Below are 14,576 nucleotides of genomic sequence, written 5' to 3' on the forward strand. Positions count from 1 at the left end.
CTTGAATGTGCATAGTTTCACATACACTGGGTTTCCTGAACTCAGAAAGCTGCATGTGGGGTCTAAAGCTGATGAGGAATTGGTAATGGAGAACTGATAGACTAATGATTATCCACATTAAAGGCACATTATAAATGCAAATCATTGTTATTTTTAATTCAGCAGGGAGGCGGTGACATAGTGGATCAGTAATCCAGAGATTTGGGTTCGATTCCCATCATCGCAGGTGCTGAAATTTGGAATTAAAAGTCTAATGATGACCATTGTCGATTGTTACAAAAACCCATCTGGTTCACTAATGTCCTTTAGGGAAGGGAATCTGCTGTCCTTACTTGGTCTGATCTACATGTGACTCCTGACCCACAGCAATGTGGATGACTCTTAATTGCCCTCTGCAATGGCTTAGCAAGCCACAAGGGCAATTAGGGATGGTCAATAAATGCTGGCCCAGCCAGTGAGGCCCACATCCCATAAGCAAATTTATTTTTAAAAGGTGAAATATTTCAAGTAGCAGTCAGTTCACTCTGGTATTTCGGCAGGTATTTCTCAAGTTGAAGATACTGATTGGCTGTGACAAAGAGGTTTATGAAGAGAGGGTGTAGACAGAGTTGGGATGTTGAAAGTGAGATGCCAAGGAGTGGTCCAGTCCAAACCCATGCTAAGCCTTCCCAATACTTTTCAAAGTTCACAGTCAGCTTTATTGTCTCCCTGCTGGCTGTCTGGCATTCTCTCTGTGTCAGAGTGCTCTAGGGAATGTTTGAGACGCTCAGTGTTTCCCTCAGCTTTCATCAACCACATCTCTGTCAACTCATAACAGCCCGCAGTTTGAGAACCACTGTGACGATAAACTCAATAAATTGGTGAATCGGTCAGCATTTACATTGTAGCTTTTCCACACAAGAACTATATTAGAATTATCTATAAAATATTAGAATCTTAAGATTCTTTGAAATTGTTCAGTATTGACTGGGAATTTCAACAAAGTAAAACAATGAGGGGCCACACTCATGGGTTAAAGTCAAACACGCTGCATGTTTATTTCAGAGACGTTGCTTGTTCAAGCTCCAACATGGAAATCCCCAAAAGCCCCTGAATCCCTCTACTTACACCACTCCAGGTCATGTGATGTTATACTAGCAGAGAGATAACTACTATAAATACAGAACAGAGATCATCACAACAGTGACAATTCCATTAATGATATCAGAATGCCTGATCATATTAACCTTTTACAAAGGTGATATGCAACCTGTTACAGCAAACACAAACTCCATGAGAAAACATTGCAGCAACTGTGACCAATTTCATCATTTGTGTTTTCCATTGCCCCAATTTGTGACATTTTGTGACCTTGGTCACAGTGCTGAGAGGTAAGTGCCGGAATTCCCTCGTCTGCAGCCTTATCTCCATTCACTGCAATGGGACCGGATAATCGCAGCAGTGGGTGGGGTCAGAGAATCCGGCCAAGATGTATAATGGCAGCACCACAGCGCCTAGTGTAGGTACGGGATGCCTGATAGTCATTCCTCCCACAGCTGATGGCGCTGTGACGAACCATTCCCAGGTGTCGCTACCATTATGTGTGCTACAACAAACACAACTAAAAGACAAACAGTTCCTTTACAGGTATGAATGAACATTCCCATGAGGTATATTCACTAGCAGGCTCTCATCAACCTGGGAAGTCTGTCCCTGTTGGCTGGCTTGGCAACCTTCTCTTCCCAACACTCTGAGGAATTACATTCTGACATTTCTTGCTGAGTAATTGTCTGGGTCTGATCCTACATCTGAGATCCCATGAAGATATCATAGCGCAAGAAGAATTTGTTTAAAATTAATGTTTGGTCTAAGGCAAAATGCCAAAGACTTCAATAAAGGGGCTGATTGACAAAGTGTGACTGAGTGACTCAATGAAAACCTTCTCCATCAAAACCTTAACCACCACTGTTTTATAAAAGGATTTGGTGAGGTTTTATATTTCCGCAAAGGTCATGCTTTCTGCCTTTATCTCAGTCCATTCACGAGTGATCACCGTGAACATTCCTACCCTTCTTAGTCAGTGAGCCTCAACATCAAAAGCTTCATTCCCCAGGAATTTGTTCTAAGAGCTTAATGAAAAAAAAAAGCATTACAAATGTGAACACAGATTAATGTTACTCAGGTCCCACAAGATGATTTCCCTTTCATGTATTTGTATTAACTCTGTCCAATGATACTGTGATTATCCAAATGCCCTGTTGCTGTGGCTCAGATACACTAAATATAAAATTAGTGACATTGAGTGACCTTGTCCATTCTATCTTTCACTGACTTTGGTTCATTGACCTCTGTTGTCCTTGCTGACTGAACTCTTCCATAGCAACTGTGAAATACCTCCTTCACCACCCAGCCGGTGGAGATGATCAGTCTGCCTTTTGCCCCCTATGGTGGGAGGTGGGGGGATGTATCTGGTTAATTTTAGCAGATAACCTGGCTTCATTAGTAGGTGCTAACCCTAGATAGACACTTACTGGCAAAGACATGCTCCATCGTTATGGATAGTGAAAGGATCTCAACTCCACGGTGATTGGCAAGGTTCACTTTGAAATAATCAGTCTGAGCATCAACAGGAAACTACAGCTAGGGACAGATCATATTCATATGAACATTATATTACAGCAACATTATATTGAACAAGGACTCATACCAGAGCCCTAATGAGGAGGGGGAGGGCTCCAAGTGCAGAAGGTTTACAGAGTAAGGGGCATATGAGAGAGCAGTGGTGCAGGATAGTGAGGGACACTCTGATTGTCAGTGTGACAAGCCGGGACAGGAAATATAAACAAATATAAACAACCTAATGTAAATCCAGAGTTATAAACAACTAATAAAATCAAAGCTAAATGTATCTAAATGCACCAAGCATTTGCAACAAGATAGATGAGTTGATAACACAGGTAACACAGACGTCCGTGGTGGGGAAGTTGTTGGAGAAGATTCTTAGAGATAGGATGTATGCACATTTAGAAAGGAATAAACTCATTAACGATAGTCAGCATGGTTTTGTGAGAGGGAGGTCATGCCTCACTAACCTGGTGGAGTTTTTTGAAGAAGTGACTAGAATGGTTGACGAGGGAAGGGCCGTGAATGTCGTCTGTATGGACTTTAGTAAAGCGTTTGACAAAGTCCCTCATGGTAGGCTGGTGCAAAAGGTTGGATCTCATGGGATAAAGGGGGAGGTGGCTAGATGGGTGGAGAACTGGCTTGGTCACAGAAGACAGAGGGTGGTAGTGGAAGGGTCTTTTTCCGGCTGGAGGCCTGTGACTAGTGGTGTTCCGCAGGGCTCTGAATTGGGACCTCTGCTGTTTGTGATTTATATAAAAGATCTAGAAGAAGGTGTAACTGGGGTGATCAGTAAGTTTGCGGACGACACAAAATTGGCAGGACTTGCAGATAGTGAGGAGCATTGTCAGAGGCTGCAGAAGGATATAGATAGGCTGGAAATTTGGGCAAAGAAATGGCAGATGGAGTTCAATCCTGATAAATGTGAAGTGTTGCATTTTGGTAGAAATAATGTAGGGAGGAGCTATACGATAAATGGCAGAACCATAAAGGGTGTAGATACGCAGAGGGACCTGGGTGTGCAAGTCCACAGATCCTTGAAGGTGACGTCACAGGTGGAGAAGGTGGTGAAGAAGGCATATGGCATGCTTGCCTTTATAGGACGGGGCATAGAGTATAAAAGTTGGGGTCTGATGTTGCAGATGTATAGAACGTTGGTTCGGCCGCATCTGGAATACTGCGCCCAGTTCTGGTCGCCACACTACCAGAAGGATGTGGAGGCTTTGGAGAGAGTACAGAGGAGGTTTACCAGGATGTTGCCTGGTAAGGAGGGGCTTAGTTATGAGGAGAGATTGGGTAATCTGGGGTTGTTCTCCCTGGAAAGACGGAGGATAAGGGGAGATTTAATAGAGGTATATAAAATAATGAAAGGCATAGGTAGGGTGAACGGTGGGAAGCTTTTCCCCAGGTCGGTCGTGACGTTCACAAGGGGTCATAGGTTCAAGGTGAAGGGGGGGAGGTTTAACACAGATATCAGAAGGACATATTTTACACAGAGGGTGGTGGGGGCCTGGAATGCGCTGCCGGGCAAGGTGGTGGAGGCGGACACACTGGGAACATTTAAGACTTATCTCGATAGCCACATGAATGGAGTGGGAATGGAGGGATACAAAAGAATGGTCTAGTTTGGACCAGGGAGCGGCACGGGCTTGGAGGGCCGAAGAGCCTGTTCCTGTGCTGTATTGTTCTTTGTTCTTTGTATTGCAACATGAGTAAGATGCATTAGCTATCACAGAAATGTTACACAAACGTGGTTGCAGAATGTCCTGGACTGGGTATTCAACATTCCAGGATATACAATAGAACCATAGAAGATTACAGCTCAGAAGGAGGGCATTTGGTCCGTCTTGTCCATGCCAGCCCGAGGACTGCTTGTTTGATCCCGTTATACTTGTACCAGTGTTTGTCACTTTGAGAATTCAGGATGCAGAATATTGAGAGATACTCAGTGGAGTCATTGGATTCATCCAATTGGAAAATAGAGGAGCAGATAAAGAAACATTGATGGTGTGTGGACAGGAGGTCACCTCTTGATACAGCTTTATATTATGGCATCAATTGCCTGAGAGTGAGTGAGTGAGGGAGGGAGGGAGGGAGGGAGGGAGGGAGGGAGGGAGGGAGGGAGGGAGGAGGGAGCAGGATGTGGGGTATAATAGTAAAGTCTCCAGTTCCCTGAATGGACTTAGTGTCACCTGGTTGGTTGATCAATGGTCCATCCATCACCTCCCTCTCCTTCCCTCCAAACCAACAGACCTTGGCTGCACTCTGTATCTCCGGGCATCAGTCCCAGTATTTATCCTGTTTACTCCTGTACTGTGTCCAGAGCGTTCTTTTGTGAAATAAATGTACTTGATTTGCACTTAATGAATCGATACTAACTGTTCCCACCATCTTCCTCAGCTATCTGTTTCACAGATTCTCCACCTACCTACCCATTCTGATCGTGAATGAATACAGATCCACCACCGACGCTCAGTAGCAGCAGTGTGTACTATCTACAAGATGCACTGCAATAATTCACCAAAGATCCTTAGACAGCACCTTCCAAACCCGCGACCTCTTCCATCTAGAAGGACAAGGGCAGCAGATACATGGGAACACCACCACCTGCAAGTTCCCCTCCAAGCCACTCATCATCCAGACTTGGAAATATATCGCCGTTCCTTCGCAGTTGCTGGGTCAAAATCCTGGAATTCCCTCCCTAACGGCATTGTGGGTCAACCCACAGAACATGGACTGCAGCGATTCAAGAAGGCAGCTCACCACCACCTTCTCAAGGGCAACTAAATGCTGGCCAGCCAGCGACGCCCATGTCCAACAAATGAATTTTAAAAAAGATAGACCCAAACTCCCAATGTATCACTGGAGGACAACTGCATCATTGAAGGTTTTGGCTTTTGGACACGAGAGATCCCATGACAGCATTTTGATGATGTGTTCCCCGTTAATATTTATCCCAACACTGATATCACTGAGATAGATGATTGGTCATTATCACATTGCAGTGTGTGGGATCTTGCTGTATGCAAATTGGCTGCTACATTTCCCACATTGCATCAGGAAGTGCATTTAAAGTTCTTCATTGGCTCTGACTGGCCTGGATGTGCTGAGGCTGTGAAAGGCACTATACAAATGCAAGTTTTTCATTTGTGTCCTAAAATGGCTCAATGCTGAGAATACACTGAAGATGCCTCACCAAAATGCATGTTTGTGCTTGCAATGGTGCACTTGTCTCGGACAGAAAGTGAAAATAATTGATTGTCTCTTCCTGTCCTATCAGAGGCTCTTCAGACTTTGCAGCACCAGTTCTGGGGGAGGGAGGAGGACGCGGTGGAGAGGACAATCTGCATTGAACCCGCTACAGTTCACAACAGAGATTTCAGATCCAATATCACTGAGTTTATCAAATTCCCTCTGACTCTGATTGTGTAATCTGAAAGAGGAGCTGAGAGTTATCAGTTTGGCGACAGAAGAATAGTTAAAGAACATGAAGATATTCACCTCTCTCCTCCCTCTGATTGTCCATGCCATCGCCATTCATCATTCCCCTGTAGCACCTCCAGGTAAGGGAAGTTTCCTGGTGTTTTGTCATAATCCAAAGGATTCAGTGAAAGATGTTGAATATCTTTGCTCAGTAAAATTTGTAGCTCCTCAGAGAGAGAGAGGGATCAGTCTGGGCACGCATCTGATGACAGGAATGAAAGGAATTTCAGCACAATTTAAACAGAAAAGTTGAAGTCTAATTTGCAATCATTTGATAAATTATTTTTGAACGTTTCACTGTTGCGGTGTGGGATACCCAAGGAGGGTCCCGTGTGCCAATAGCAAGGACCCCCAGCAATAGGTTTGATTCAGAATGAAGCTCCCACTCTGGGCTGTGCTCGATAGTCTGTAGTCCATTCCCAACACAGGCCGCAGTACAGAACAATGTAGAAAACTGCCGTGGAGGAGGAGGGAAGTGTGCACCAGATGGTGAGATTTTAAATGGAGAAGAGACATGGAGAGAACTTGGTATCACAGCTTGGAATGGCTCCTGCTCTGCCCAAGACCGCAAGGGACTACAAAAGGTCATGAATGTAGCCCAGTCCATCACGCAAACCAGCCTCCCATCCATTGACTCTGTCTACACTTCCTGCTGCCTCGGCAAAGCAGCCAGCATAATTAAGGACCCCACGCACCCCGGACATTCTCTCTTCCACCTTCTTTCGTCGGCAAAAAGATACAAAAGCCTGAGGTCACGGACCAACCGACTCAAGAACAGCTTCTTCCCTGCTGCTGTCAGACTTTTGAATGGACCTACATTGCATTAAGCTGACCTTTCTCTACACCCCAGCTATGACTGTAACACTACATTCTACACTCTCTCCTTTCCTTCTCTATGAATGGTATGTTTTGTCTGTATAGCACGCAAGAAATAATACTTTTCACTGTATACTAATACATGTGACAATAATAAATCAAATCAGATCAAATCATCAAAGATGGCAGAGCCTGGAGATAAGATTTTTTAAAAAGGCAAATGGAATCCAAGACCCACAAAGTCAATGATGCTGCACCTGTTCCTCAGACACCCAAGCTTCCAATATGGCAGACAGGGCACATGGCAGCACATGTGACAGGGCATGTGGCAGCACATGTGACAGGGCATGTGGCAGCACATGTGACAGGGCACGTGGCAAGGCTTATGGTAGGGTACATGGCAGGGCACATGTGCTGATTACATTCCAGAAGTGTCAGCAAGGGGTCAGCCAGGGGCCAGGAAAATTAGCACATCAGCAGCAGCACCCACTGCAGACTGGCTATCTCTGCATATACATGAAATGGACAGTGCAGACAAAGGTGGATGTTTCACTATATCAACAGGACACAGCTGAATGTCCTTGCTAACAGCACCAAAACTGTAATAAAGACATGATGAAGTGACCATTGTCTGAACGGACATTCCTTCCATCAACCACTAAAGATTATGACATTACCGATGAAATGCGAATCAACAGCTATTGTCTCGGGCCTACCTTTTTGTGTCAGATGTAAATAATTTACCAGTGTGCGTGACTAGGAGCAATTACCTTTACTAGAAGTTGTGCCCTATAAAAAAGGCTGACTATATACAATTGAGCGGAGCAGACTGAAGAAGCTTTCGGGATTCTCCAGTTATCCTCTCCTTATCGATAAGAAGACAATAAAGGATCCATCACTTGCAACTGCTGTGTCTGAATATCTTTCGAGCACTGACAGGTGGAGAAAGTTCCTAGATTGTGTTCAGGAAAATTTTCTACAGCAGTCTGTGTCCAGTCCAACAAGAAAAGATGCACTGTTGGACCTGATTCTTGGAAATGAGGTGGGCCAAATAGATTAAGGACCAGTGGGGAACATTTAGGAGACAGTGATCATTGTATTGTAAGATTTAAGATGATATTAGAACAGGATAATAGACAATCCAGAATAAAAATGATTAACTGGGGAAGAGCCGACTTCAATGGGGCAAGAATGGAGCTGGGCCAGTTAGACTGGGATGAAAGGTTGGCGGGAAAAACTGTAGCTGAACAATGGGCAACTATCAAAATAGACATGGCCCAGTCAAGGTATATTCCCTTAAAAGGGAAAGGGAGGACAAACAAATCCAGAATTCCCTGGATGAAAAAAGAGATAGGAATTAATAAAGGAAGAAAAAGTGTACTTATGACAGGTGTCAGGTAGAAAATACAGCTGGGAATCAAGAGGAACACAGGAGGTTCAGAGGGGATTGAAAAAGCCCATTGGAGAAGCAACGAGGGATTATGAGAAAAGGCTGACAGCCAACAAAGGGGAATCCCAAATTCTTCTATAGGCACATAATTAGTAAAAGGCTGGTAAAAGGAGGAATAGGCCTGATTAGGGACCTAAAAGGGAATTTACTCAGGGAGCAGAGGGCATGGCTGAGATATTAAATGAATACATTGCATCCGTTTTTACCAAGGAGGCAGATACTGCCCAGACCATGGCAACAGATGAGAAAACTCTCTCCCTAGAAGGGTTCAAAATAGATAAGGAGGAAGTGTTGAATAGACTGTTGATACTGAAAGTTAACAAGTCACTGGAACCAGATGAGATGCATCAAGGCTATTGAAGGAAATGAGGATGGAAACTGCAGGGGTGCTGGCCATACTCTTCCAGTCTTCTCTAGACTCAGGGAAGGTGTCAGAGGAAAGGAGAATTGTAAATGTTACGCCCTTGTTCAAAAAAGGTTGTAAGGATAACCCCAGCAATTACAGGGCAGCCAGTTTAACATCAGTGGTGAGCAAGCTTCTAGAAACAAATTTCAGGATAGAGTTAGTCGCATGAAAAAATGTGGGTTGATTACGAAGAGCCAGCATGGATTTCTAAAGGGGAAATTGTGTTTAACTAACTTGCTGGAGTTTTTTGAGGGGCTAATAGAAAGTGTCGATGAGGGTGATGCTACTGATGTGGTGGACATGGACTTTCAGAAGGGATTTAATGCAGTGCTACACTACAAACTTGTGAGAGAAGTTGTAGCTCATGGAGTAAAATGGACAGAAACAACGTGGATAGGAAATTGGGTGAATAATCTCAATAATAATTGGCCAAATAATACTCAGCACACTAGGTGGTGAGTGTCTGGAACAAGCTGCCAGAGGCAGTAGCAGAAGTGGGTACAATTTTGTCTTTTAAAAAGCATTTAAACAGTTATATGGATTAGATGAGTATAGAGGGATATGGGCCAAATGTAGGCAATTGGGACTAGCTTAAAACTGGGGGTGGCATGGACAAGTTGGGCCGAAGGGCCTGTTTCCATGCTGTAAACATCTAGACTCTATAATAGTGAGCAGAGAGTAACGGTCAGTGGATATTTTTCAGGCGGGAGGACGGTTTGTAGTGGAGTTCCCCAGGGGTTGGCATTGGGACCCTTGCTTTTCCTGATATATATTAATGATCTAGATCTTGGTGTGCAGGGGACAATTTCAATGTTTGTGGATGACACAAAACTTGGACACATTGTAAACTGTGAGGAGGACAGTGTAGAACTTCAAAAGGACATAGACAAGGTTATGGAGTGGGCAGATAGGTGGTAGATGAAGTTCAATGTGGAGAAGTGTGAGGTGATGCATTTTGGTGGGAAGAACATGGAGACACAATATAAAATAACAGGTAAAATTCTTACAGGGGTGAAGGAGCAGAGGGACCTGGGTGTATATAGAAAAATAGAATCCCACAGTGCAGAAGGAGGCCACTCGGCCCATTGGGTCTGCACCAACCACAATCCCATCCAGGCTCTATCCCCATAACCCCATGCATTTACCCTAGCTAGTCCCCCTGATACTAAGGGACAATTTAGCATGGCCAATCCACCTAACCCGCACAGCTTTGGACTGCGGGAGGAAACCAGTGCACCCAGGGGAAACCCACACAGACACAGGGAGAACGTGCAAACTCCACACAGATAGTGACCCAAGCTGGGAATCGAACCCAGGTCCATGCCACTGTGAGGCAGCAGTGCTAACCACTGTGCCACCATGCTGGCCGTGCATGGTGGCAGGCCAGGTGGAGAGAGCAGTCAGTAAAGCATATAGTATTCTGAGCTTTATTAACAGAATACAGAGCAAGGAGATTATGCTGAACTTGTACAAGATACTAGTTAGACCTCAGTTGGAATATTGTGCACAGTTTTGGGTGTCACACTATAGGAAGGATGTGAACCCATTGGAGAGAGTGCAGAAGAGGTTTACGAAAGTGGTTCCAGGAATGAGAAACTTCAGTTATGAGGAAAGATTGGAGAGGTTGGGACTGTTCTCAGAGACAAGAAGGTTAAGAGGAGATTTGATAGAGCTGTTCAAAATCATGAGGAAACTGATGAGCAAATGTCCAGATAGGGAGAAACTGTTTCCACTCGTAAAAGAATGGAGAATGAGAGGGCACAGGTTTAAAGTGATTTACAAAAGAAGCAAATGTGATGTGAGAAAAATCTTTTTCACCAGTGAGTGGCTCGGCTCTGGAGTTCCAGAACTTTATGCTTTCTAAAGGCATCAGACATGTTAGGACAGCACCCTATCACCCGTCATCTAATGGGTTAGCTGAACGGGCAGTGCAGACTTTTAAGCTCAGTGTGAAAAAACAACCAGCAGCGTCCACAGAGACCAAACTGGCATGATTTTTATTCGACAATAAGACTACCCCCCACACAATGATAGGAATTGCCCCAGCAGAATTGTTAATGGGACGGCAGCTCTAGACAAGGCCTACTGTTCCCAAACATGGTGGGGAGGGTGGAGTCCCAGCAAGAGAACCAGAAGAAAAATCATGATTCTGCAAGGACAGGAAGAACGTTCAAAACTGGTTCATGCGAGGAACTTCAGGGATGGTCTGAGCTGGGTCCCTGGATCATGATGGAGAAACCAAGGCCCATGTCTTATGAAGTAAAAGTGCAGGACAAAACCTTAAGGAAACACCTGGACCTCCTCAGGGTTAGAGAGTGTGACCCAGAGCAGACCTCGATACTGGCATGGGGGTGACCACCTCCAGCATCAGGCAATAACTTGAAGCTGACCCCGTGCTCGCCATTTTGAATAACGAGGACACGGACTCTGAGCTGGAAGCAGAGGAAGTTCGTGCCCCAACTGCAGCGGAACGGGAGCAGGAATCCCCATCAATAGCTTTGCAATGGAAATAAGGTCCCCAATTTGGTTCACACAACAGCATCCGACCCCACCTTCGACTGAACTCAGACTGACAGCCAAGCGGAAAGGACTGTCTCACAATGAGGGTATTAAGGGAGAAACAGGCACAAGGGAGGAGGGATGTTATGGTAGCCATGAAGGACATGGAGGAGCATGAACTCCCTGATTGAGCAAGTGGGGGCTTGTCCAATGGGAAATGAGAAGGGTGGGTTAAAATCCACTGCCTCACTAGGACCGGTGTTCTGCAGGTCCCCGGGCTCAGACTGTGTTGTAAACTGTCGATGCAGCTCTTCTCCATTTTGTAAATAAAGGGCTATGGTGATGGAAGACTGGCCTTGCCGAGATTATTACACAAACATCCATTCCCTCCACCACTGATGCACAATGGCAGCAGTGTGTACCATCTACAAGATGCACTGCAGCAACTCACCAAGGCTCCTTAGGCAGCACCTTCCAAACCCACGCCACTCCCATCTAGAAGGACAAGACCAGCAGATACCTGGGAACACCGCCACCTGAAGTTCCTTTCCAGGCCACTCACCATCCTGACTTGCAACTATGTCGGCATTCCTTCAATGTCGCTGGGTCAAAATCTTGGAATTCCCTCCCTAACAGCACTGTGGGTGTACCCACATCACATGGACTGCAGCGTTCAAGAAGACAACTTAACACCACCTTCTTGAGGGCAATAAGGAATGGGCAATAAATGCTGGCCTAGCCAGCAACACCCACATCCCGTGAATGAATAAAAAAGAATGCAGATATAGGTCCAGTAACAATGGGCATGAGCAGATGTCGCGCTGTACAGACCATTCCTCTCTTTAAATTAGATGGGTGACAGGAAACTGAAAATCACGGCTGCCTAAAATTAGACCGAAAAAATAAAATTAAAATACACAAACAAAGCTTACTGAGCGAGCGAACAGACAGAGAGCTGGGAACTGGAAGCATCATCTGCAGCTGGAAGTGTGGCTGGCTCCCGGAAACATTCCGGAACCTGGTCAGATCACAGCAAGGTTTCTGACAAACATTGATAGTTTAAGGAATGTAAAAATAACTTTAATAGAAATGGATAATCAAAACTCTGTTTTTATCAATCTCAGGTTCCTGAATCTACCTCTGCCTCTGACTGTATAGATGATGTAGATCTCTCTGTCTCCTCTAGAGCTGTCTGGAGCAAGGCTGAACCCGCTCATCAAACGATTTGAGGGTCTATCGTACGACAGGGATGTGATTGGCTCTCAGCATTTTCAAGTGAAACGCTCTCTTCATGAAGAGGAACCTTCCATCCACCTGCGGTTCGCCGCTCATCAAACCATCCACCTGCGGTTCACCGCTCATCAAAGGTATTTTCAGTTTCTCTGCCTGAGACCTTTCTAAAAGTGTGAGCCACAGTGAATAACATTTCAAAAATGACAGTAACGCTTGCTCAGAAATGCTGCTTTGAATTATTGACGCCTCGCTGTGTGATAGCAAGAAGCTGAATTCATCTGGTTTAGAAATCTCCCCAAAATGAACCACCACTTTCTCAGGGCACCCAGCGATGGCCAGTAATACAAACAGAAAATGCCGGAAAGACGGAATATTCCAGCCGCGCTCACCCCAAAACCGGAAAATCCTGCCCGAGGTTGACAGACCTGGGTGGCACGGTGGCACAGTGGTTAGCACTGCTGCCTCACAGCGCCAGGGATCCGGGTTCGATTCTGGCCTCGGGTGACTGTCTGTGTGGAGTCTACATGTTCTCTCCATGTCTGCGTGGGTTTCCTCCAGGTGCTCCGGTTTCCTCCCACAGTCCAAAGATGTGTGGGTTAGGTTGATTGGCCGTGCTAAAATTGCCCCTTAATGTCAGGGGGTTTAGGAGGGTAAATATGTGGGGTTATGGGGATAGGACAGAACATGGGTGCAGGCTCGATGGGCCAAATGGCCTCCTTCTGCACACTGTAGATTCTATGATACCTTTGCATGGTCCTGTCCCACCCGCTACGATTCCCATGGTGGGTGAGATGGGAAGATTCTACGCAGAGAGTCTGGCAGCATCTGTGGCGTGAGGAACAGAGTTGATGTTTTGAGTCTGTATGATTTTCCATCAGAGTGACGGGCAGTACCTGCTAGACTTGCCCAGATCTCTACACAGTTAACAACTCTCACACTCAGCTAAGTCACTACCTTGCAATCACAATAGTGAATTCTGAAATTTCAAAGAGATTTGATTCTCTAAAACACATTCCTTAAAAGTTTCTCATAATTTTGAACCGCGTCAGTTTCCTACTCCACTATTAATTTAGTTGTCCCTCATGACAACAGGATTCCCTGAGGGAAGTAACTCTGGATTGTGGTTGGCTGGGTTCTGTAGCTTTGGAAAGCTGTGTCTCGGTGAAGCCTTGGGGAGACCCGTTGACGCTTGCCAATCTTTCAGCGATTTCAAGGCAAGGCAGGCTCAGCTTTGACACTCTGTCAGGTGTCAGCAGCGGAGGCACCTTCAAGAAATGGGATTGTTATCACCCCCATATCAGTTTGCAATTTCTGCCCACTGACTCAGAAGTGGCACTGGCCAATGTCATAATGTTTTAGAAAAATCTCAAACATGCCATGGAAGCTCTGGCTATGAAATGGTTGGATTTACTTGCCTTGACAACCCTTGTGAGATTGTTAAATTTCTTCCTGCACAGTGCACATTCAGGAGCCTATCATTATCACCTCTCCAATTCACCGTCTTGTCCTCAGTCCCTTTGTTGTTGACATTCACAGCCTGTAGGCCCTGATGTGGTTTAGAATGTTCCAGAGAGATTCACCCTAGTCTGGATGAAAATCCTGATTCCAGACATTCGTAGGGTCCAGTTGTGACCTTATACTGACACGAGGATTGGACCTGAGGATTTTGCAGTAGGCAGCGTGGTCAATACTTGCTGTGGCTGTTCATGGTCTCTTGCATTTCATGATTTTAAGAATTTGGGCAAATGATATACAGTCTAGACTGGTTGCAGCACAAGAGGAGTCCATTTGGCCCCTTGAATCTGTGTTGGCTCTTTGAAGCAGTGATTCGCCTTGTGTCACTCCCCTGCCTCCACAATCTAGTCCTGCACAATGTTCCATTTCAAATAATGATCCAAATCCCCTTCTCAGTTGGATCTGCCTCTACCATCCTCTCAGGTAGTGCATTCAGATCCTAAACACTCATTGTGTACACCCAATTCCTGGCTTGGGTCACTGTCTGTGCGGAGTCTGCACGTTCTCCTGTGTCTGCGTGGGTTTTCTCCCACAGTCCGAAAGACGTGCTGGTTAGGTGGATTGGCCATGCTA

General features: G+C 45.4%; 1 protein-coding gene across 1 annotated transcript in view; it reads left to right on the forward strand.

Moving 5' to 3' along the window:
• Nucleotides 1–5,914: 5,914 nt before the first annotated feature.
• The window catches only part of LOC144479415 (disintegrin and metalloproteinase domain-containing protein 10-like), a 128,610-nt gene continuing 119,948 nt past the window's right edge, over nt 5,915–14,576 (forward strand). Inside the window, exons 1-2 of the mRNA XM_078198058.1 lie at nt 5,915–6,164; nt 12,442–12,622. Of these exons, the coding sequence (XP_078054184.1) occupies nt 6,089–6,164; nt 12,442–12,622 (257 nt within the window). The 5' untranslated portion in view covers nt 5,915–6,088. The remainder of the gene's footprint in view (nt 6,165–12,441; nt 12,623–14,576) is intronic.

This window comes from Mustelus asterias, chromosome 26 (genome assembly GCF_964213995.1).
Source record: "Mustelus asterias chromosome 26, sMusAst1.hap1.1, whole genome shotgun sequence".
In the NCBI taxonomy this organism is placed as follows: domain Eukaryota; kingdom Metazoa; phylum Chordata; class Chondrichthyes; order Carcharhiniformes; family Triakidae; genus Mustelus; species Mustelus asterias.